General features: G+C 44.5%; 1 protein-coding gene across 4 annotated transcripts in view; it reads left to right on the top strand.

Annotated features, from left to right (window-relative positions):
- DOCK5 (dedicator of cytokinesis 5) overlaps nt 1-25,194 on the top strand; it is a 210,854-nt gene that overhangs the window by 119,062 nt on the left and 66,598 nt on the right. For all 4 annotated transcript variants that reach the window (XR_006603519.1, XM_045069498.1, XM_045069499.1 and 1 more), the window contains exons 14-25: nt 245-369; nt 2,574-2,672; nt 3,987-4,059; nt 6,247-6,350; nt 7,322-7,505; nt 14,012-14,109; nt 14,356-14,445; nt 16,137-16,237; nt 18,244-18,378; nt 23,321-23,432; nt 24,146-24,216; nt 24,807-24,913. Coding sequence is in view for 3 of the 4 variants with exons in the window: in XM_045069498.1 (XP_044925433.1) it covers nt 245-369; nt 2,574-2,672; nt 3,987-4,059; nt 6,247-6,350; nt 7,322-7,505; nt 14,012-14,109; nt 14,356-14,445; nt 16,137-16,237; nt 18,244-18,378; nt 23,321-23,432; nt 24,146-24,216; nt 24,807-24,913 (1,299 nt within the window). In the remaining variant the exon portion in view is untranslated. The remainder of the gene's footprint in view (nt 1-244; nt 370-2,573; nt 2,673-3,986; nt 4,060-6,246; nt 6,351-7,321; nt 7,506-14,011; nt 14,110-14,355; nt 14,446-16,136; nt 16,238-18,243; nt 18,379-23,320; nt 23,433-24,145; nt 24,217-24,806; nt 24,914-25,194) is intronic.

Here is a 25,194-nt window from a genome sequence, read left to right on the forward strand (position 1 = left end):
TTGGTAGGGGGAGGGCCAGAGGAAGAAGCCGACTCCCCACGGAGCAGGGAGCCTGATGCAGGCCTCAATCCCAGGACCCCGAGATCATGACCTGAACCCAAGGCAGACGCTTAACCGACTTAGCCACCCAGGCGCCCCAAGTCAGAGCATTTCATATTTTTTGTACACGTTATATCTTATTACATCCTGAAAATTCAAAATGACTCTCTGAGTACTGCTCACGGGATGGTTTATCCTTTTGCAGGCGACGTGCGGAATGATATTTACGTCACCCTAATCCACGGGGAGTTTGACAAAGGGAAAAAGAAGACGCCGAAGAACGTGGAGGTGACCATGTCTGTGTACGATGAGGAGGGCAAGCTCTTGGAGGTAGGTGGGACCACCCAGATGTCCTGCTGCCATCACACACTTCTTTCCAACAGGGGACTTTGGTCTGAGGTGACTTGATCTCCATGTTAGGGTGCGTTTGCTTTCTTTGTAAGGAAAAGGGATGAAACCTATTAAACTTGTGATCAGCAATTACTGAGTTTACAAAGGAACCCATTTAGACTCTTGTTTTCAAAATTTAAAAATTTTTTAAAGATTTTATTTATTTATTTGACAGAGAGAGCACAAGCAGGGAGAGTGGCAGAGGGAGAGGGAGAAGCAGGCTTCCTGATTTAGCAGGGAGCCTGCTGTGGGGCTCAATCCCAGGACCCCAGGATCATGACCAGAGCCGAAGGCAGCCGCTTAACCGACTATAGACTCTTATTTTCATTATTTTCCCTGTTCTAAGAAGTATTTCCAGCCGCTAGTGATTTCATGTGTATGCTTCTGATCCAGAAGTTCTGTATCATTTGCAAGTTTTTTGGCCAGTTTCAAGCCTGGTAGGGCTTGTGGGGCTGGGGTGGGGTGGGTGGCCTGGGTGCCCAGAAGGCACTGCGTGTACCGAGCCAGAGAACCAGAGGAGACACTGCCTGTAGAGAGCTGTTAAACTGGTAGAGCTCTTGGGTCACATTAACTCCCCCCCCCCCCCCGGTCTTTAGGTTTTGTTTTAGTAATCAGGAAACTGCAACCCAAAAGGGGTAAGCTCTTTTCTCACAGAAATACAGAAGGTCGTGGAGGAGATAAGACTAGATCCAGGTATCCTGGCGTTCAGTCAGGAGTTCCTCCACCCGTGGCAGCCTTCTGTCCAGACAGAGAAGTAGTGGTTGTTGATTCTGAAATCATGGAGGCTCCTGTTGTCTCAGCTGAGATCTAGCTCCCCCCGTATGAGCCGTAGTTACCACTAGATACCTTCTGTGGCACTGAAGACCCAAGCTCTCTGAGTGCCTGCTCACCAGAGTCTGTGAGGGCATGGCAGAGGGCGCACCCCCTTCCTTCCCCATCGGCATGATCACCTTTGAAGGCAACAGGGGACTGAGTGAAGTCATAGTCCGTGTTGCGGGGGCAAATGATGTGGTGGGCCCTGGTAGGTGGGTGACTTCTCCCTGCTACTGATAGAGCCCTTGAGTCCCGTGAGTTCAGGGGTGTGTCTTCTCCTGATGGCTCCCATCACAGCTTTGCTAACTAGCTTGGAAGTGCCTCCCTTTGAGGCCTGGTTTTACTGAAGTAAGTGGCTCATTACCAGGAGAAAACACAGCCCTGAGTTTTAGTGAATACGCTAGACCTGTACACCAGGTCCTTAAAACAGAGCACAGACGGGACCTCCTACAGCAGTGCGTCTGCACGTGTGCCACGGCTCCTGGTCACCTGCACCGGCCTGCTGCTCCCTGAGAGAGAAAGGAAGAGGAAGGAAGGAGAATGTCTGTCTGCAGATGGAAAAGGGGATGAAATTTACAGCATGGGGGTGTTAGGGTGATGCTGGGTCCCTTAGTGACTACGTAGTTCTGTACTTACACCCTCAAACAAAGGAGCAGAAACTCATTCTTCCCCCTGCTCTTAGCCTCCAAGTGCGACTGGCTGCTGTGTGCCAGTGTGGGGCATACGCAGGCTGCGTGGAGGGTGGAGTGCTCTTATTTTTCTTGATGAAGTTATTCCCTTTTAGTATTTACTCCCAAAAGACAAAAACCCTAACTCCGAGGGATACATGCACCCCTATGTTTACAGCAGTGTTATCTACAACAGCCCAGTGTCCATCAGCTGACAAGTGGATAAAGAAGATGGGTATATACACGCAATGGGTTATTACCCAGCCATCAAAAGAATGAAATCTTGCCATTTGCAACAATCTGGGCAGAGCTAGAGTATTATGCTAAGCGAAATAAGTTACTCAGACAAAGACAAATATTATATGAGTTCACGCATGTGTGGAATTTAAGAAACAAAACGAACAAAGGGGAAGAAAACAGAGACAAACCAAGAAACCGATTCTTAATCACAGAGAGCAGATGGCCACCAGACAAGGTGGGTGGGGGGATGGGTGCGATAGTGCGAGAGGGGATGGCTGCAGAGCACAGCCGCGATGAGTGCTGAGTAATGTATAGAATGGTCAGATCTCTGTATTATGCACTGGAAACTAATACTCTACTCTACTGGAATTAAAATAAAAAGCAGTCAAAAAATCATCTCTTAATTTTTCTTTCCGTCCAAAGAAAGCAATTCATCCTGGTGCTGGATACGAAGGCATCTCAGAGTACAAATCAGTAGTCTATTACCAAGTCAAGCAGCCCTGTTGGTATGAGACTGTCAAGGTGAGCTGCGCCATTTGTGATCTCCTTCATACGTCAAACCTCATGTGGATTCTTTTCTTCTTTTCTACCCACAAATCATTCCTTCGTATCCTTTTGTTACAGTGGGTTGGTGCGGTGTCCTATAAGAAATGAATTGATGCAATTCTGCATGAGAGTATTTATCTTTAACTCAGGGTTCTTAAATAACGTTCTCATTGATAAATGTGTACAAATTTGACTAGAGACGCTGATAGTCATAATGATGTAATAGGCTGCTGTGACCATCCAAAACCAAATGGAAATTTTCACACTCGGCGAGCAGTTGCCTAACGTTTTTTCCTTCCTGGTCTCTGACCAAGTTTTCTGGGCCTCTTTTCAATTTAAATATGTGTATCACAAATTCCCAGGTACTTTTTAGATAAGCCATGCCCTGTGAATCGCTTAGTACCCTGTGGCTAAAACAGTGTTGTAATGCCCTTTCTGATTAGGTAATGAAGGCTCAAAAATGTCAGGTGATTTTTCCAAGATCCTGTAACAGCTTAGTGTCCAAACCTAAATTGGAGCCCAATTCTGAATCCCAGATTGTCATAGTCAAATTGGATTGACAGAGTCTTATGAGCTCTCCCTAGAAAACTCAAAAAAAGAAAAAAAAATGCGCTGATATCTCAATGCAGAAGTGATTATTTTCCACAACTTTGTATGCTTCATATGTTTTGGAATGTGGTGTTTTTAACAGATGTATATTGTGCTTTTTAAAACTACTTATCTCAAGGCATTAAGGGTTCTTTGGAAATGGGTTTCTAGGTACTTGGGTAATGTCCCATTATATGATCATGCTATAATTTATTTAACTATTTGCCACAAATTCTCTGCCCTTTTCATTGCCATGAACTTCTGTTTTTCTTGTCCCCTCTATATACATAAACAGAAAGCTTCCTTGTCCCCAGTATTCTGTCTTTTCTTTCTGGGTATGGACCTCCGTTATTACCATATCAATAAACATACAATACACCTTGCAGTCTGGAAGCTCCTGCGTAGATAGACTCCACAGTCCTGGTCTTTCTCCTCTGAAATCTTTCCTCTTTCATGCTTGAGAAAGTCCTAGAAACTTGTAATATTTCCATCCTCAAAATCCCTGACAAATGGCAAAGATAATTTCTCTTGAGATTCTTTAGGTTTTCGAAATAACTCTGTTTTGAAAGGAACTTTACTCTCAATCTCACTGTGTAGAAATAAGTGCTTTAATAAGATACTGAACATGAACCAGGTCTGTCAGATGAGCTAAGTGCAACGTGCTGTGGAAATACAAACTGTAAGTTTCTTATCACTGTGCAGGTTTCCATTGCTATTGAGGAGGTTACTCGCTGCCATATACGATTTACCTTCCGGCACAGGTCATCTCAGGAATGTAAGTACTAGAAAGTCGGCAACGTATTTCTGTTAAAAAAATATATATATAAATTTTAAAAAATTATTAAAAAAAATATATATATATATACGCTTGCTTGTCAGTACTTTCATGGGTCTGGAAAGCAAAATACTTGGAAACTAGGTCCTTCACATCATTACTTCAGGATTCATATGGTACTAAGGAAATCAAAGAGACAAAGACCATATGCTGTCACTCATATGTGGAATTTAAGGAACAAAACAGGTGAACATAGGGGAAGGATAAATAAAATAAGATAAAAACAGAGAGAAAGGCAGACCATAAGAGACTCCTAACTCTGGGGAACAAATTGAGGGTTGCCGGAGGAGTGTGGGGGGATGGGCTACCTGGTGATGGGCAGTAAGGAGGCATGTGATGTGATGAGCACTGGGGGTTATATGCGACCAGTGAATCATTAAACTCTGTGCCTGAAACTAATAATAAATTTATGTTAACTAACTTGAATTTCAATTAAAAAAAAAAAAAACTTTTTTAACAAGGATTTCCCCAAAATGGGTTCCGTGAATGTTAAGGTTCTATATGATGTTAAACAGTGCCCTATAAGGGTTTCACAGGCTAGGACACGGGTAGTGCTCTGAAGTCTCTGCTGCTCTGGTTAAGAAGATGAGCAAGGGAAAAGGCAACTAAGGTCCGAGCAGTGTGGTCGGTGCACGGCAGCAAAGAGCTGTAAGGGACCATGTAGTACAGCGTCCAACCCTGTCATCCAAGCGTGATCTCGACATCCGAACTGAGACTTGCTGGTGTAGAAGGAACCGACGGCAGCCCAGGGAGGAGTGGTGGTGGTGAAATGTGTTTAAAACCCACAAGGTGAATGCAGTAGGGCTGAAGTGAGAGCAGTGGGAGCAGTCAGAATGTTAGGTTGAACCCCACGAAATTGCCATATGGGGAGGTCAGCATCAAATAGGCAAATATCAGCAATTTCCTCTGGTTCTACAGAAATAGCATTTACCAGGCCCTTAGTTTGTATGAGACACTAAGTGAATCTCTACTTATACACTGTGTACTGTCCATAGTCACCTAATAAGATACATAATGCTTTTATCCACATTTATACGAAAAGGAAACTGAGCCCAGAGAAATGAGTTCCTTGCCTGGGGTCATGGAGCTGGGGAGTGACAGAGCCCAGATGGACACTTCAGCGGTTTGAATCCAGGCAGACTAGAGCCACATCACGAATGATGAAGGTTAATTTGAATGAGGTTATGAAGGAGCCCTTAAAAGATGTTATGGGTGCTCATGGTGGTGGTTGTGGTTTGGTGTATGTTTATAACAGCTTTCGTCATAATATCCCCACATGGAATATAGCCTAATGGCCACCAACAGGACAATGGATAAATAAATTGTAATGTAATCCTGTAGTGGTTTACTCCTCAGCTGATCTAGGGGCACGTGAGGCACAGCTGACTTCAGAGCTGTGCGTGTGATGAGAGCAGGCCACAGGTTGCCCCTGGCATCGACACCCAGTTGGGGGGCAGTGAGCTCAAAAGCCAACACCTAAAGATCCAGAGGAAGATGCTCTGCTTCCTGGGGGAGGCTGGACCCTCCTGGCACCTAGGGTACTCTCTTGGAAGGAAGAGGTGGCATAATAAACCTGGGAATATAATGAATACTTCACTGAGTCTACCTTAAGGCAGCAGAAATGTATCTCCTGAAGGTGTTTGGTTGACTGATTAGATCTGCTTTTGGAAATCTCTCTCTGCAGTGTGGAGACAAGGACTGCTTGGAAAGATCCTCTAGAAACACAGAGGAGACTTGAATGGAACTAGGTTAGGAACAGAGTGGAGGGAGAGGAAAGGCAGAGGTTTCGAAGGTCTTCAGTACCTGGAGTTGACACGGTGTGGGGAAGGCACTGTCAACGTCCACATTTCTGATTTGGGTGAGGGAGTAGTTGCTGGTCTCACTCATTTGCAAATGTAGGAAGAAGAACATAACACGAAGGTACTAGAAGATTTCAGCATGGGGAATATTTCCTTTGAGGGGCCCGTGGCGAGCACAGTGCACATGGCTTATTGTAGCTTGCTGAAGGGTGTTGATGAGAGGGTGACCCAGTCGCACAGCCTGGAGCAAAATGAGAAATTATCTGTTACAGCCAGAGCTTCCTGCTGCCCTTCCGCACCGCTGAGACCCATATTTCTGTCTTTTCAGCCAGAGATAAATCGGAACGGGCCTTTGGCGTGGCCTTCGTGAAACTGATGAACCCGGACGGTACCACTCTGCAGGATGGGAGGCATGATCTGGTGGTTTATAAGGTGCTGCTCAACAGAACAAGGCTCCGAAAATGACTTGGGAAATATTTACTCCTTCCGAAATGGGTTCTCGAGGCTCCAGTCAGAATTATGTGGATAAACATCAGACACTTCTTTGGAGCCATGAGTGTTGGCCCCTTAAGTCTAGAAAGCCAGAGGGCTCCAGCTGCAGGGTATCCCATCCCCTTTGTATGAGGAGTGAGTGGTATGAATGTCGGGGCCTCTGAAGAACATCTCCGTCGCCTGCAGCCGAGTTCTGTGGCAGTGGGTGGTCGAGGGCTGCCCCCTTGCCTCTCCTCTGCATCGTCCTGCATGGGACAGAGACAGTTGCACTGTTGGGCCTGGTGGGGGGTGTGGTGGGTGTGGTAGGATGTGGTTTTCATATCGCCCAGAGCCGGGCACCATTTCTCTGCTTAGGGGCCCTTGCTTCCTTCCCCAGCTGTTCGGTCCTCACTCTTTAACTGCTATGAAATTATCTTCTGAGATTTTTTGAGTGCAAAGTAAGACCCAGGAAGGTCTCATTTATCTAACGATATCACAGAACCAGCAGCTTCTTTGAGCTGCATCTACTTGGTGTGGGTCTTCCCGTTTAACAGCTCCTGATGTTTTGGAAGGCGTGGCAAGCTGTTCCCTCCCAATGAATCCAGTCATCCCCTCAACCCAATGACGCATCATTCTGACCATTTATAGGTTCAAGAAAATGAAATCGAACCTCGGTCCTTCATATTTACTTATTTATTTATTTCAGAGATCTAGGATATTCTCAGTTAGTAGTTCACAACTTTTTCCATTTTTATTCGGTGTTGAAATTATTCTGGGCTCCAGCCCTGGAGAAGTATCACAGTGTCTTAGAGTTGGAAGGAACATAAGTGTAATTTGATAAAACCGTATTTCACTCCCTCGATCATGCGTTCATGATAGAAACTACTGTGATTTGCCCATCATTTAGAGTCCCTCACCCACTTCCTTTTTAGGGTGACAACAAGAAAATGGAAGACGCTAAATTCTATCTGACCCTACCGGGAACCAAGGTCGAGATGGAAGAAAAAGAGCTCCAAGCCTCCAAAACCCTGGCCAACTTTACCCCGAGCAAGGACAGCACAAAAGACAGCTTTCAGATCGCCACCCTCATTTGCTCCACAAAACTCACCCAGAATGGTAGGTGACCCCACACTGGATTTTCTCTTTGGCGCACCTGGGCTCCTTTGTTGGACCCAGTGGGGCTGGGCCACATGATCTTCCGAGGCTGGATGCTGGGCACTTTGGATTCTACTCCCTGCCCTTCATGTGATATTTTGGGTGCCACTGTTCGCAAAGCTCACGCTCAGTCTGAGGTTATCTTGCCTATCTTCCAAATAGGATGAAAAGTAGTTTGTCTTGCTTAAGATCATACAACCTATAAATGTAATTCATGATCAGAGGCTGAAAAATTTTTTGAGTCTTCTGTTTCCTTCCTTCATGGCAGCAAAGAGCTCTGATAATGTGCTCTGTAATAAAATATGAAACAACAGATGTTGGTAATTAGGGGGAGGGTACTGATAGAGAAAAAGAACTTGTCTCTTGCCCAAACAGGTGTGGCCAAGAGCAGGAAGGGTTTCCTGTTAGAATTCCATCTGCCCCCTCTACCCCGAGCCTCCTCTTTCCCCTTTTTTCCCAAGCAGTTGAGGGCTTTTCATAAAATCAGCTGAATAGTTCAGATGAGCCTTGCTTTGTTCCTTCTTAAAATCTCTGGTATCAATTTTAACTTCTCTTCTGTATAGATAATGGCATTTGATATCCAATAATGGCTTTTCATTCAGTTAACTTACGGGTAAGGGGTCCTGCTGAACATAGTGAGCCAAGAATAAGGAACTCTGGGAACTTGCCTTAGAAATCCTATAGCCACTATGATGGATAGAGGATTAGTCACTTTGGCCTTTTAGGAGATTTGGGTGAGGAACACGGCTGGGACTCTGCCTTACGGAAGTGCTAAGGGATAGACAAAACAGTTTAGACAGAAGAGGTACACTCAGGGATCAGATGTTAGTTGATCTTTAAAAGGGGTCAGTATTGTTTGTTTTGATGAATCATGGTTGGCTAGAGAACACGGATAGTATTTCAACTTGGACAAGGGGCCAGACTCAACAGAGTGAAGTACAGAGCTGATACATATGCGAAAAGTACAAACACACTCACTAAGAATTAAGCCAGAAACAAGGCCAAGCTGTGGAGACAGTGAAAAGTTTCATGATTGCAAAGGCCTGAGAGGGAGGAGGACCGATGAGTAGGCAGAGCACAGGGGATTTCTAGGGCAGCAAAACTACACTACCCGGAACCACAATGGATCCGGGGATACACGTCATTACGCATTTGTCAAAAGCTACAGAATGAGCTACACAGAATAAACCCTAACATAAACTGTGGACTTCAGTTCATGAATGCTATTAATATTAGGTCGCCAGTTCCAAGATGTACTACACTAATACACGATGTTAATAGTAGGGGAGTTGGGTGCACGGGGAGCGTATGTGTGAACTCTCTGTACTTTGTGCTTCATTTTTCAGTAAACCTAAAACTGCTCCCAGAAAAATAAAGTCTATTAAGAGAAAAACAAAAATATAGCCAGAAAACATTCTGAGCTTCATAAACAACATGATGAACTCTATCAGTGACCTAATCCCTCTTAGGGAAAAAGCCAATGTAAGAAACTGCGGGTACCGGGTTAAATGATACAGTAGTGACAGAAGATGACTTAGAAGGTGTATCAAAGGTTTTGAATATTTTCAGACCCTTTGAGCCACTTACCTCACCCTTAGAAATGAAACGTAAGTAAACAATGAAAGTGTATGAAGGTGTCTCCATATAACTCATAATAGGGGAATAGCAGAAATAATCCAAATGTCCAATAATTAATAATTAATAATCATGTAATTAAATGACATATGTGCAGCTGCCAAATATCTGTCAAGATGTAATCAAAGACGTGAAAACTTGGGCGCCTGGGTGGCTCAGTGGGTTGAGCCGCTGCCTTCGGCTCAGGTCATGATCTCAGGGTCCTGGGATCGAGTCCCGCATCGGGCTCTCTGCTCAGCAGGGAGCCTGCTTCCTCCTCTCTCTCTGCCTGCCTCTCTGCCTGCTTGTGATCTCTCTCTGTCCAAAAAAAAAAAAGACGTGAAAACTTGAGCCCTAGGCAGGGTATAATCCTAATTTGTCTAGGTACATGTTGACAATTTGGAGCCAATTTCCTGGGTTCAAATCCCAGCCCTGCCCCTAGGTGTTGCATCTCAGGCAAGCTACATGTCTTCTTTGTGACTCGGTGTCCTCATCTTTAAAATGGGAGTGATACTAGTGTATACCTAAAGAATGAAGAAATTAAGTAAAAGCAAAACATGTGTCTCGCCCATTGTAAACTGTGTGAATATTAGCCTCCACGACCACCACCATCATCATCACCATCAACGTTGTCATATTTACACAGGAAAACACTAAAGGGAAAGATGCCGGAAGTTGGGACAGCGTTTATTTTCTGTGCTCTTTCTGTTACTTTCTAATCCTCTAACTCTGAAATGTTAAAATGGTGTTTCTGTAAATATGGCAGCAGGCAATACAAAGACTTACTGTGCTTTGGGGACTTTTAAGGGATAGTGAAGAAAGATGGCATTTATCCAATAGATTATCCTTTCCAGAGATTAAACTTAAAGTAAAGCAAGTGACCAAAGTAGCTAAAATTAACTTAAAATGGAAAGCAGAAGGAATGTCCATGAAACATAGCCATATGGTTAAATTGTTTCTTCTCTCCAGTCAGACATACAGGAAGCGTATGGACAGGTGGCAGTACTCAGACACTTGATTTACCAATATCTGCGTCGCTCATCTTCTAGATGCTCTAAAGCCGTGCTGTCCACTGTGGTGGTCACCAGGCATGTGGAGCTTGTAAAATTTAGTGTCAGAGAGAAGTATGGTTGCTCTAGTCTTCGTTTCGGGGGTTCCATGGTTTCGTACTGCTGGTGGCTTTCGTGTGGGCTAGACAAACAGCATTGCCGTCATCCCAGAAAGTTCCATTAGGCGGAACTGCTCTCTGCTTTGCTGTCCACCCCATTCCTAGTGGTTAGGTCTCAAAAAAAACTCAACATAGAAACCAGGCCAAACCAAACCAAAGTCATACAATAATACCCCAAAGAAGGTTGAAAGAGGCAAATTCATGGGAACCAGGGAGGAGAGATGTGATCTCCTCAGGGCCGGGCTGGGGTAGAAGGGAGGACAGATGTGCAAGAAGTGAAGGGAACAGCGGGACATCCTGAGTATCAGAGGGCACAGGGCATTCTGAGGGACAAATAACGATAATAAGGATTGTGGGTGGTTCATGTATTTGATTTCTTCTAATTGGATGGAAGTTAATAAGGAGCCACTTTAATGTGTTCTGAGAAAGAGGAAGCTGAAGAACAGTAAGAAAGCCTCCACTCGGAGAGAGCACTTCCTGATAAGGAGGGTGGTGGTTCTTTCACAGAGACCATGACCAAGGGCATTTCTCCTTAGCCTTACAAAGGACTATTCAGATTCTAAAGGTTAAAAGCCACAGGCCATTGTTGCAAACAGAGCTTGTAGACTCTTCATTTATAAATTTTTTTCAAAACTAGATCAGGCCCGATTTACATGGGACCATTTGTTACTGGGCCCGTTTGGAGATTGAGAATAGATTTGTGGCTCCAACAAAGGGAGAAGGGAGTTCAGGTCCTTGCAGTTGTGGGGCCTGGTGCCACACGATTCCCAGAGTCATCTTCTCTCAACCCTCCAAACCCTAACACACGAAGATGCCGGCATTGCCATTATTCTCCTGTTTCAACCAGAAAGTTGAATTAAAGTTCCAGAATATTTTGTCTAAGTTCATAAGTAGTGCGCATGGATCTGAAAATAGATATTTGTAACCCCAAAACTTAATGGTTTTTCGTTATTTTTCTTTTTTAAGTGTTACGGTCTTTAATCTTTTGCCCAAAGTAGTCACTAGCCTAAATTTGGGGATTGTCATTTCAGACTATCCCGAATTCTTAAATACTTTGGGGAAGGACGTCAATTGAGAGGACTTTGGATAACATTTGGATGAAATTCCATTCTAGATTATTGCCCAGAGAAACTGCTGTACCTGGAAACCAGGGGATGCCTGGGAATGTTCATGGCAGAGTTGTTTGTGATAAATAGAAAAAACTGCAAACAACTCCAGTGTTTATCAGCCTGGGAATGGACAAACACAGTGTGGTGCATCCGCCCAAGAGGAGAGATACTGGGTAGAAACTGACAGGAATTAACTAGAGCCACTTGCCTCGACCCGCATGGGTCTCAGGAGCACAGGAAGTCTGGGGACTTTGCTCTAATGGGGCCTCCGCTTTTCTAGCCCCAGGACCTTATGATTCACCAGATGCCAGCTCTATTCTTGACACGGCTGGTGATGTGGCATGCAAATATTTCTAGGGCGTAAACCTCTGGGCCGATAGAAGGGTTGTTTGCAGATGCTTAAAGCTGCCAAGCGACTCTTCACTCTGGTGAAGTATCTAAATCCTTTTCCTCAGGCAGCAACTAGTGGAGGGAAATAACAAATGGAGCCGTACCATTGACTTGCTTCTGGTGGAAGTAGGTATGGGAAGTGGACAAGCCCAGCACTCGGTCTATTACTAAGTGCAAACTGAACAAATGAGTAAATCCAAGAACTGTGTCAGGCACACTGCCTGTTCCCTTAGGGCTACCGGTTCCCTTTCCACCCAAATATTTATTCCGCAGCAAACATGGCGTCTGGCGCCATGATGGCGTATCACAATGAGTGCAGCATGGCTCCTGCCCTCAAGTGGCTCAAGTCTGTGGGAAGAGCCAAAGAAATACCAAGTGTGTCTTTATTATTCGCTATGTTTATCTATGTATATGCATATGTATATGGAGGAAAGAGTACAAATACCGCAGAATGTTTTGAGGTAGGTCTTAAACATAAGTACGAGCTTATTAGATACATAGTGTTGAATAATATCTGGTCATTTCAGACAAAGGGAAGACCATATGGAAAGACTTGGATCTGTCAGAGCGTGCCACATCTGGGGAGTAGTGATCTGATCTGTCTGGTTGCTGAGGGGTAACACAATGCAGGGCGATGGCCTGTCAGGAAGGCCATGGGTGGGGCCTCACCCCCTTCTATGAGTGGTATCGTGACTTTATTCTGTTGACAGAAAGGAGTCTCTAGGCACTGGATTTTGGAGGTTTCCTGGGCACTAAAGCTAATAAAACAAGCCAATAAAGCAAACACTCATGAAACAAATGGGCTATTCTAATGAACAGTGTATGTTTTTAATGACTTCTGTATATTATACAAATCCATTGATTAAGAAGCATGTGTGCTACTTATACTAGATAATGCTCTGTAAATTGGAATAGTAGCTTAATGTACCACACAAAATGGCAAAATGGTAACAGCCCAGATGCCTGTTACATTTCACTGTGACACTTTCAACATTGATTAAAACTATAAGTGGCTTAAAGATCCATAATTCTGCACTTTAAATCCAAATATACCTCGAGATTTCTGTCACAGTCTTACCCCAAGGACCGTGAATCTGTTCCTCCTTCCTTTGAAATAGCAGTCTGTCGGATTTGCTTGTCTGTTTCTTTGAAGAACTCTCGGAAGGCAGTGTGATAGAGTAGTAGCAAGGACATGGTTTTTTGGGAATCAGATAAGTCTATAATTAAATCCCATTCATAGCACTCTCTGGACATTATGTGACCTAAGGCAAGTTATTTAATTTTATAAAGGCCTCAGTTTCATCAACTGAAAAATGGAAGAAATGCCATCTCTACACTGTGGATGCAGTGTTTAAATGGATTAGTGTGGGCAGTTGGGTTGCTCAGTTGTTAAGCATCCAGCTCTTGGTTTCGGCTCAGGAGCCCCATGGCAGACTGTGTTCAGTGTGGAGTCTGCTTGAGATTCTGTGTTCCTTTCCCTCTGCTCATACTGTCTCTCTCTCCCTTTCTGTCTCTCTCACTCTCTCTCTCTAAAATAAGTGAAAAGATCTTTTAAGAAATAAATGTATCAGTGGATGTATAGAAGTTCCCTTTTCCCTTTTTATCCACTGAGATACACATAGTGGCAATGGGTGAATTAAGCAGTGCAGCAAACTGAAGATATGAAGTTTCCTTAAGAGTGTTTTTAGGATGCCTGTGTGGCTCAGTCAGTTAAGCATCTGATCCTTGATTTTGGCTCAGGTCATGATCTCGGGTTGGGGGATCGAGTTCCAAGTCAAGCTCTGTACTCAGTGTGGACTCTGCTTCTCCCTCTGCCCCTCCCCGCTTCAGCTCATTCTCACTAACTGTCTTTCAAATAAATAAATAAAATCTTTTTTTTTTTAATGTTTCCAACTTTTCATCTATATGGCTACGATGTAATCATTTCAGAAATATGACTTCCATTCAGGAATTCAATTTTATGTTCTCATGTTTTAGTGGTTAATTTTTTTCTCTAAAGACTGAAAGACTGCAAGGTTTTTTCTGGTCTAGATAGGAGACATAAATTTAAAAAAAATACACAAGGAATTATCCATTATTAAGAACAGTTATCTTTTCTAGAGAGTTCTGTAGTTATTTCCTGAAATAGTGTGCATTACTTCTTCTAATCAATGTCTGATTTTATGGTTTGTGGTCATTCTTCCTAGTTGACCTGTTGGGCTTGTTAAATTGGCGTTCCAACTCCCAGAACATTAAACACAACTTAAAGAAGTTAATGGAGGTGGATGGAGGCGAGATTGTTAAGGTATGTTTATGTATTCGTGGTTAGAAATGTAGTTACGGTATCATTAGATCTATATTACAAATTAAATCAGAAATATAAAATTTGGTCAGAAATAAAAAATTTGTAATCTACATTGGAAAGCAGAAGTGCCAGTTTTTAAGAAACACTATTTTTAAACTCATTCTATTGCAACCTAATTTCTCTGAATTTTCGCAGTATGGAGCTGAACTGAAAGCATGAAATAACCTCTCTCTTTTTTATGTTCAGTTTTTGCAAGATACACTAGATGCACTTTTTAACATAATGATGGAGATGTCAGATAATGAAACCTATGACTTCCTCGTGTTTGATGCACTGGTAAGCAGTTAAACACATTAACTAATTTATTCTCACAACTGTGTAGTGTTCAGTATTTCGCTGTTGTAACTGACTGTGGTGATTATCCTTTCTGCACAAATACTTGGATACATCTCTCTGTTTCTGGAAGTTAAAAGAAACAACTGACTTATGGGGCGCGTGGATGGCTCAGTGGGATAAGCCTTTGACTTTGGCTCAGGTTATGATCTCAGGGTCCTGGGATCGAGCCCCACACTGGGCTCTCTGCTCAGCAGGGAACCTGCTTCCCTCCCCCTCTCTGCCTGCCTCTCGCCTACTTGTGAACTGTCTGTCAAATAAGTAAAGAAAAATTCTTAAAAAAAAAAAAAGAAAAGAAACAACTGACTTATGTTTAAAGACTTTATTTTTCTGTTATGTGATATGCTTTCTTTCTCATTAGGGTAAATGAGGTATTATATTACATTAGAAATCAGGAGTCACTTTAACTTTAAAATTGCCTAGTTATAAACCAGGAGATACTGTTAATGAGGGTGATTGTGGCTCTGTTGTGTGCTCTTATATGTTCATACAAGGGACACTGAATTCACACAGTGGAAACGAGTGTCAGTCTCATTCTATACAACATATAGCCCCTTCCAAAAACTGAAATCCAGACGGGGAGAGATGATGTTAGAGTCTTGGAAGGCGGGTTGCCTGGGTGGCTCAGTTGGTTTCTGCCTTCAGCTCAGGTCATGATCCCAGGGTCCTGCAGTCTAGCCCCATGTCAGGTTCCTCGCTCAGCGGGGAAGCTGTTTCTGCCACTCCCTCTGCTTGTGCTCTCTCACTCTAGGTCAAATAAACAAATAAATTCTTAAAAAACAAAGAATCTTGGAAGGCCACCAATCGTGGTGGAGTGAGTGGAGAAAGCAGACACATCCAAACCAAGCACATTTTCTCGTTGTTGGTGTTAAAATTCTGTGCAGAATTTACCTGGATATTGCAGCAGAGGAATGTCGGCTCTTTCACCAGTTTAGAGAAATTAATACATTCAAGAAGTGGTCTAGGCATTAATAAGGGTACAAAATAAAGAGAGGAAATGCTCCCGCTGAGATTCACCTCCCCAGAGTCATGGAAAAGAATGGTTCCAGTTTCTGTGGGATGGGGTCTGCAGATTCTCCTGGGATGGAGCAGCTGGCAGTGGGTATATGCAGTCACCCCGGGGGTCCTCCTTCAGCATTCTTTGTCATCAGTAGGTGCCACGTGGTGGTTTTTTATTATGTAGCTCATAGGGATCCCATTCCCAGAAAAAGGGGAAATTGAGAGACAAAAGTCTGATAAAGTTGAGTTACTGGGGGCACTCCTGCTGCACTCGGAAGAGTGTGGTCACGAAATAATTCATCAGCTGCATCCTTGGGTTCGAGTTTTCTTTTGTCTTTCTTCTGCCTTTCCCCATATTCTTCCCTGACTCATCTTGCTTGTGCACTGGCCTCTCTTGGAGACAGTGAACTCCATGAGGCCAGGGGCCGGCTCTTAGATTCTCCATAGCATTTAGCCCAGTGCCTGACACATCATAGTTTCTCTGTTGAATGTCAAATAAAAAGAAACTGCATGACTTTACTTCAGCTCTGGAATAGTAAAGTGGGAATGCTGCAGAAGGCCAACATCCGGCTTATTAACAGAATCAAAGCCTGGGGTCGTACAGTGCTGCTATCTATGTTTTTCACCTTTGGCAGGTGTTTATTATCTCACTGATAGGAGACATCAAGTTCCAGCATTTTAATCCTGTCCTTGAAACCTACATCTACAAGCACTTCAGTGCCACTCTGGCTTACGTGTAAGTCTGATTCAAGGGGACTGCCTGCTATTGGGCTATTGGGTTTATACTCTCAGGGTTGGGTTGTTAAGAAATGCAAGGGACATAAGCTGAGTAAGGGTGCCCCTAAGTGCAGAAGTTTGTTTTAAGCTTCTGGGGGGAGAAAGAGCACCAGCTAAGTGGTCCACCACTGGGAAGGGCATTCAAGTAAGTCAATCCCTGCCTTCTGGGTTGCTCCTGAAGAGATAAGGCTCTCTGTCTTTAAGAATCCAGAACACAGAGAGACAAAGTGTTGAAGGCATCGAGAGCACAGTCAAGGACAGAAGATCATACTCGGGATCTTAGGAGAGCTGGGTGTCAGGGATTCGCAGGAAACCCCAAAGGGATCTGACAGTGGGTTAAGCAAGACTAAGTTAAGTAGAAATGAGGGTCATGTCCTCAGCTGTACATCACAGGTGCTTTGTAGCATTTATTACCTACAGGATATGAGATGATGTCATTTTTCTTTCTTTTATATAAAGGAGAGTGGTCTCTGCCTTTTCCATGATCAGGTCATGGAAGCCTCCTTTCTGTCTGGTTTACGAGCTTCTGACTCGGAAGCAGCTAGCATGCGGCCCACCTCACCATGGCATTGTATGTGGCCTGTTTTCCCCACCTCTGGTGTCCCAGCCACTGTGCAGAGCAAGGTGATGAAGAGTGGCAAGAATATAGCAGAGATTGGCAGAGATCTTTGGGTTTTTTAATATATATAATTGTTAAAAGTTTTTTTAATAAATGTATAATGTATTATTAGTCCCAGGGGTACAGGTCTGTGAATCGCTAGTTTTACACACTTCACAGCACTCACCATAGCACATACCCTCCCCAATGTCCATAACCCCCCCCACCCCCCGGCAACCCTTAGTTTGTTTTGTGAGATTAAGAGTCAGCAGAGATCTTTCTGACAACGGCTTATGCCGGTTCAGTGTCAGCTGCTGTTGCTAATCTATTATGTTGGCTGCTGACCTGACTTTTTGGGTCAGGTCGTAGAGTCCCATATCTTCTTTCTGAACTAAACAAGGAAGTTCTTGGTTTGATTTGCAAGAGAGGTCCAGCAATGTTACAAGTGTAAGTGACAGAAGAGAGGTGTAACGTAGCATAATCACCCACGAACACAGTGGACATGATGCCCGCTGGGCTGGGAGAAGCAGCAGATACACTCATGACAGGTTTCTTTGCACTCAGTAGCCTCACTTCCCAAGCAGGCGGTAGCTGCACGTCAATCTTCATTGTGGATCCAGGTGGATCACTTCCCTGGATCTTCATTCCACAGAGTCGAGTACACACTCCAGGAGGTAGCAATCTGGGTTTCTTTACAAGACTATCAGTTCGGCATCTGTGCTGTGGATTTTTCTTAATACTAGGAAAACTCAGAGATTCACAGAAAGAAAGGTCAATTTATGAGTGTCCCTCAAAGTGTAAGTTAGCAGACAATTAGGAAAATGCCTAGACTCTGGAAAGACACATCAATCTGACATCCCAGCCCAGTGTTATCTGTTGGGATGCCCAGAAACCATGGTTGTCATCAGAGTCAGATGGAGCTTCTCTTCTCATCCTCACCGTTCTGTGACTCCCAGAGACTTCAGGCAGACTGAAGGGAATTAGACCTCTTTTAAGTTGACTACATTAGGCATACAGTCCCTTCCTTCCAGGAACGTCTGAGAATGTGTGTATAACATATTGGAGATTAAAATGTGTTCATGGATTGAATCCCTTCAACTTTCATTTTTGATTCTTTTTAAAAATCCTGCTAAGGAAAGAAACCACCCATTATTTCTAAGCTTTAGGGATGCTCTAAACTTGGACTGCGGTGAGGAAACCAAACTGCAAAGGAGTCAGTTTCCCTACTCAGGGCATATTCTAGAAGAGATCTTTATAGTTGTGATTTCTGCTTCCCCGGTATGCCAAGTTCCCTTCTCATATAACATACCTCAAACCTCAGAGTACCATTTTGCCCCACTGACATTTTTCTTTCTCACCCTTTTAAGGAAACTCTCCAAGGTACTGAACTTTTATGTGGCGAATGCAGATGACTCCAGCAAGACAGAATTGCTTTTTGCTGCTTTGAAAGCCCTAAAGTACTTGTTTCGATTCATCATCCAATCCAGAGTACTCTACTTGAGGTAATGGTAGCTGCAGTAAGACATTTATGCTGTCTGTTCTCTTTCACGGATATTTTCCTTAATCCGCGTGCTCTGTGTTAGCGCTCGATCACGGTTGGATCACGGAATTGCCAAATTTCAGAGCTCCAAGGCTGAACATGGTGGTAGATTCTGAAACCTCTGGAGAAGTCTGGTCCAGAGTCCTTTCAAGGCAGCAGAATATCTAAGGCAGTAATGACAGGAGGACTTAGGGACGCAGGTGGCTACTGTACGCAGCTTGATGAAAGCCTTATTTGGTGATGACAGCTCTAGGAGTCAAGGTTCCTATGGCAAGACTGCATTTAGTGCAGCAAGGGACTTCATGATGATGTCAGGTGTACAATTCTAGGATCGTGAGCTCTTGGTGGTGGATGGAGAATGGTGGCCGTTGTCATTGGGGAGATTTTTCCTCAAGTGCATGTTTCTTTGCTGACGTCATGCTCAGCTACTTGATGAAACTAAGCCAAATATAATTTCCAGCTTGAATTTCTAAAATAACAGCTCCATCAAAAATAGAGATGGGGCACTTGGGTTAGGTAAGTGCCTGACTCTTGGTTTCGGCTCAGGTTGTGATCTCAGGGTCATGAGATCAGCCCTCACTGGGCTCTGTGCTGAATATGAAGCCTGCTTGAGATTCTCTGTCTCCCACTCCTTCTGCTCCCTGCACCCCCACCTCGCTTGCTGCTCTCTCTCTAAAATAAATAAATCTTTAAAAAGAAATAGCAGAGACAAAGAATGAGGACGTAACTGTCCTGGGAATGCTCACAACCCCAGTGTTATCTCTACCTTTCAATAAGAGTTGGATTTCCAAACTGAAAATATATTGCTAAGGCAGGCTTGGAAATAGGACAGAGAGCATGCTAAAATGTTACTAGGAGTAAAACCATAGGTAAGAGGATTTCAAGTCTAGACCTGAGCATTTGTATTGGTTTTAACTTGGTATGTTTCAACAATCATAAACAAAATTAAAGGCAAACAATTAACATTAAAAAGCTTGCAATGTACAATATAGATCAAGATCTTTAATTAGCTTTATTTTTTTTTTAAGATTTTAATTATTTGAGAGATTGAGAATGAGAGAGAGAGAGAGAGAGCATGAGAAAGGGGAGGGTCAGAGGGAGAAGCAGACTCCCTGCCAAGCAGGGAGCCTGATGTGGGACTCGATCCCGGTACTCCAGGATCATGACCTGAGCCGAAGGCAGTCACTTAACCAACTGAGCCACCCAGACGTCCCTTTAATTAGCTTTATTAATGAAGGGCTCTTCCCAATCAACAAAAGAATAATAAACATCCTTAAATAATAGAAAACAAAAACAGATAATATATAAGAGAAAAATTCAAATGGTAAATTAAATTTCTTAAGAAATATTCAGGAGTGCCTGGGTGGCTCGATGGTTGAGTGTCAGACTCTTGATTTTGGCTCAGGTCATAATCTTGGGGTCCTGGGATCAAGCCTTGCGTGGGGCTCTGTGCTCAGTAGGGAGCCTGCTTGGGATTTTATTTCTCCCTCTCTGTCTGTGCCTGCTCCCACTCTCTTTAAAATAAATAAATGAATGAATGAATGAATGAATGAATGAATGAAAATCTTAAAAAAAATTCATACTATCAAAACCCCATACACCTGTAGTATCTTTTTTCCATACATTTGATAAAGATTAAAAATCTTTATCCTTTGATGAAATTTGACAGAAATAGGTCCTGCATTTTTTTTTTTAAGATTTTATTTATTTATTTGAACAGAAATCACAAGTAGGCAGAGAGGCAGGCAGAGAGAGAGAGGATAGGAAGCAGGCTCCCCGCTGAGCAGAGAGCCCGACGTGGAGCTCGATCCCAGGACTCTGGGATCATGACCTGAGCCGAAGGCAGAGGCTTTAACCCACTGAGCCACCCAGGTGCCCCAGGTCCTGCATTTTAATGCTGATAGGAATATAAATTTTTTAAGGGCATAAATTTGGCACCTTGAATAAAAAGCAAAAACAAAACAAAATCCACCAAAAGCAAAAGAAAATACCATCTTTGTCTGGTAATAACCCATCTAAAAATTTATCTGCTGGAAAATAATCCAGCAGGTGTGAACAAAGTTGGATGGGAAAAGGGTATGTTAATGAGGAAAGACAACTGTGATAGGTTCTTAAATAATAAAACTAAAGCATGAGACATAAGTGCCATCTGATCCCATTTTGAAAATACTGGCTTGGGAACTAAAATTTTAGTTAGGAATAAAACTGTAGATAAGAGGGCTTTAAGCAGGTTTTTATTCTTTCAGCATTTTTGAAGTTTCCACAGTGATTTTTTTACATTTTTATGGTTTTTAAAAATGTTTAATGACTTAAAAGTTCAGCTGGGTGAATGTTCCTCGTTGCTTACCGAAGCAAGAGCAGTGTTCGCCATGCAGGGTTTATTTTTTTATTTTTAATTTTTAAAAAGATTTTATTTATTTATGAGAGAGAGAGAGAGAGAGAGAGTGAAAGAGCACAAGCAGGGGGAGCAGTAGAGGGAGAGGAAGAGGCAGGCTCCCTGCCGAGCAGGGAGCCCGATGCGGGACCTGATCTCAGGACCGCGACCCAAGCCAAAGGCAGGCACTTAACCCTCTGAGCCATCCAGGCGCCCCAAGTCCAGGGTTTATATGCGATCTCTGTAGTCTTGTTCTCTTTTCAGACAGGCTTCTTTAATAGCTTGCTCCTCGTTCTGCACTTATGTTGAATTTCCACAAATTCATTTAGGGCCTGTGGTGTCCCACTGAGGGAACATCCCCTTACCTAGACGTTTGCACAGTGAACCCTGATGTCTAGGAATAAAGATCCTTGTAAAACCATAGAAAGGAAATCTTCATTTATGAAATTGAAAAATATATTCTGTTGATGACTCACTAGCATGTCAGCCCTCACCATGTTGCAGTATATCTGAACCATCGTCTTCAGTATTGTATAGGAGGAGAACAGCAGAAAAGCCAAGATTAGGGTGGTTAAGTAGCCCCTGAAATTAACTAAGGGAGTTGCTGTGTCAAACGCAGTCCCTGAGCTGGTTATCGCCACCCCTCCAATCGTTTCTCGTTAAACAAGAGCTTGATCTGAGAAAGCCAGCCTGGAAATCTACATTCTCTGATTGCTTAGATCAGATGGACATCAGTTTATTGGCCCTGTCCAGGAGCTGCAAATGAAATGTCACCCTACACAGATCCCCCCCACAACCCCCCTACCCCCACCACTTTGCCCTCCTCAGAGCTTAAATTCCTCTTCTGAGCTCATTTCCTGGCTGGAATTTACCCCCATTCTGGAGCCACCTAGGGAGAATTCAAGTTGTAAACTGTCCATGGTAGGTCATTGAGGACTCGGCTTCAGTCTTGAACTACCCCCCCCTTCCCCCCCCTTCCCGACCCCCAGCCCTTTCCCTTAAATATTTATTTATTCATTCATTCGTTCATTTTAGAGCGAGAGCTTGCATAAGTGGGGGGAGGGACAGAGGGAGAGCAGCAGACACCCCAGGAGTGCAGCTTAACCCCAGGATCCTGAAAGCATGACCTGAACCAAAATCAAAAGTTGGATACTTCACTGACTATGCCACCCAGGAGCCCCTGGTGCCCTCTTTTTAAATGCCCAGCTCAGAGGGTGCCTGGTACTGTTCTGGGTGCTGGGGACCTAGTAGCAGAGGAAACAGGGCTCCAGCTCTGATGGTGCTTCTGGGTTGTGTTGAAGCCAGGAAGGCAAGTAGCAAAGGAAGAAAGGGAAGATAATTTCAGATTAGTAAGGACAGGCTGGGGAGGCCTTGGGAAGCGGGGAGAGTAGAGGATAATGGTCAGGGAGGAAAGAGGCGTCTCCAGGAGTTGGCATCTGAAATGAGACCAGATAGGAGGAGGCCACCTGTGTAGGTGTGAGGGAGGAGGAGTGAGGGTGTGTGGAGGCTCTGTAGAGCCTGTGTGAGGAGTTAGGAGAAGCCAGTGCTTTGGGAGCATGGGGAATGATAGTGAGGGATTGCGGAGTGGGAAGCAGCAGCAGAGTGACAGGAGAGGTAGGACCTGGCAGGTCATCCTAAGGAGTTTGGATTTTACCCAAGTAAAAATCCTGATGCCGGAAGATCCCTACTCTTGACCAGTTGATGGTACCATTGCCACCCAGTGTAAATGCACTTGGACTACAATTTGGGACTTCCGTGTTTCTGAGAAATGTGCCCAAGACCTCTGATTTCTACTTATGAGAAAGAACCAACTTTCAGCGGCTGGACAGATCCCGAAGACAAACAGAGTACCTTAATCAAAACCAGCGGGAATCCGCGAAGGCGAGGTGTTCTTATGTGCTGTGAGGCCCCGCGCGAGGCCCTGTCGTAGAGCAGGTCAGCACCCAGCGGGCCACTTCAGTGGAGAGAATGGCATTACGGAACTTGCAGACCGTGTTGGGTTCAGAACACTGTGGGTCCAGTAAGAAGAGAAGAGGAGAACGGGGGAATAGGGTAGGAGTGACACTGGAGGATAGGCTGCGGCAAGAGTGTGGGTTGGGAACATGCGCTGGGGGCGTCCCCTGCATATCAGGTGTTCTGCTAATGAGCTGAGGAGACTGGGCATGCGCACGGGGCTCACATCTGATCCTTCAGGCAGAGCAGCTTCCTGCTGCTCCCCTTTGCCAGAAATGCCCATACACCGCTAGGAGGGTCAGCCTCGTTCAACTTTCAGGGAGTTCTTCCCAACTGGCTGGCCATGGCGGACCAAGTGGAGAGCCCTGTGGTGGGACCGTAGCACAAGTTCCTACGTGCTCTTGTCCAGGTGGTAATATCTTCCCAGCCCACTACTGGGCGTCTCCTGGGCGCACCCTCTGACCTTCCCTTCACGCGGTCTCAAGTGGTGACCAGGGAGACACGGGCCTCCAGCATTGCTCAGGTGATGGATTTAAAGGTGGAAAATTTGACCACTTTTTCTCTTTCTCCTGTTAAGATTTTACGGCCAAAGTGAAGATGGAGATGAGTTTAATAATTCAATCCGCCAGCTCTTTCTCGCTTTCAATATGCTCATGGACAGGCCCTTGGAGGAGGCCGTCAAGATAAAGGTCAGCAGGGTATCAGCGTGGGCGTCCCTTTTCTTGCTGTCTCTGAGCGTGTTCTGTGACAACGTAGAACTGGACGCGGTGGGAGAGAAGCAAAGTGAATCAGATTCGTGGAAGGCCTCTGAATTTTAGTATGACTTACTGAAAGCAAAGGGAGAAACCCATGTCTTAACTTTTATGTCCTTTTGTATTCTCAAATGGCAATTTGCCCCAGACAGACTGTCCTTTTAGACATCCTGTGATGTCTGTGAATTCAGCCAGTCGATCCCAGTGTCACAGGCAACAGGTTTTTATCCTAAGTTCCCCCATTCTTCCCAGAAGCCCAAAGTCGCCCTCATGTTCATCATTACCGATTTTTTCATGGAAAATATGCCATCTCTGGGGATTCAGATCTGTACTTCATTACTTATTCCTTGTTCTTGATGGCCACCTTGTGAGGGAGATGTCAAGATCTTAACGACCTCCTTAGATAGACGAATTCCATTACCAAACAGTACCTGTTGGTAATGAAGAAAAAGAAAAGCCGTGCCCTCTGACCTTTCAGGGAAACATTTTAGGCATCACCTTTAGCAACACTGATGAGCTCTCCTCTCTAGGGTGAGAGCGTCTGTGTCCAGTTCCCTACGTGGATGCAAGCCTTTTCCTGGGATTAAGTAACACATTCTGTGTTCGTCCTGCTTGGCAACTGAATTTGCCTTTCTGTGTTATTCTGACAGGGAGCAGCTCTGAAGTACCTTCCTAGCATCATTAACGACGTCAAACTTGTATTTGATCCCGTGGAGCTCAGGTAAACAGCAAAGCGAGTTCACGGACTTTTACAAAGAAGCTGCCCCTGCCTGGAGCCTGGGCTGCTGCACATTCTGTTAGTCTTCCAACCCATATTAACGGAACCCCTGCTGGGGCTCCATTTCTGCGGAAAATATAAAAGGAGACACAAAGCCTGCCCCTGAGTGAGGTTTGCCTTTTTCGCTGGAGAATCGAGGCACAGACAGGAAATTAACTCCAGAAGAACATACATAACGATCTGCTTCCAGCCCTCTACCCAAGTCCCTGGGGCTGGGCAAAGAGGCGGTGAGCAACAGCGGGTGGAGTTAGCCGGGAAAGGGTCCTGCAGGGGAGGAGCGTTCAGGCGGGTCCCCACAGCCGGGATGGACGTGACCGTGCTTCGCCCGAGTTCAAACAGAGGCAGCTCTGAGACTGAGAGCTAACAGCACGCATGGAGCACAGTCTTCACCTCGAGGGGCAGACTCTCAGGCTGCCTGGGGGAGATTTCCAGGGAAAACTCTCCATGCCCGGATCTCGGAGTCGAGGGGAGCTGCGTAATGGTCCCTTCAGTGGGACAGAAAGAAAATAACTAACCTCTGAGATCTCTTGCAGCGTGCTCTTCTGCAAGTTCATTCAGAGCATCCCTGACAACCAGTTAGTTCGCCAGAAACTGAACTGCATGACCAAGATAGTGGAGAGCAATCTTTTCCGGCAGTCTGGTACGTCCTCACCAAAAACTACCACTTGCCGAAATTCCAGTCTTGGCGGCTTCTCCAGCCAGAACTTGCTTGCTTTTTTAAAAAAATGTCAATAATGACCTTGCCGGTAGCTGGTTGGGACTTAGGGATCTCCCAAGAAACGGGTTTTAAGGAGCAGACAGAGTCAGTTTAGTATTTCCAAGAGGATCCGAGACATTTTTTTTTTTTTTAAAATGAGGACAATCCAGTCTTTCAGTAATTAGAGAACTTTGTCCTCCAAATGGCACACCTCAGCAGGCAAA

This window comes from Mustela putorius, unplaced genomic scaffold, assembly GCF_011764305.1.
Source record: "Mustela putorius furo isolate JIRA1106 unplaced genomic scaffold, ASM1176430v1.1 tig00003937_pilon_pilon_pilon, whole genome shotgun sequence".
In the NCBI taxonomy this organism is placed as follows: domain Eukaryota; kingdom Metazoa; phylum Chordata; class Mammalia; order Carnivora; family Mustelidae; genus Mustela; species Mustela putorius.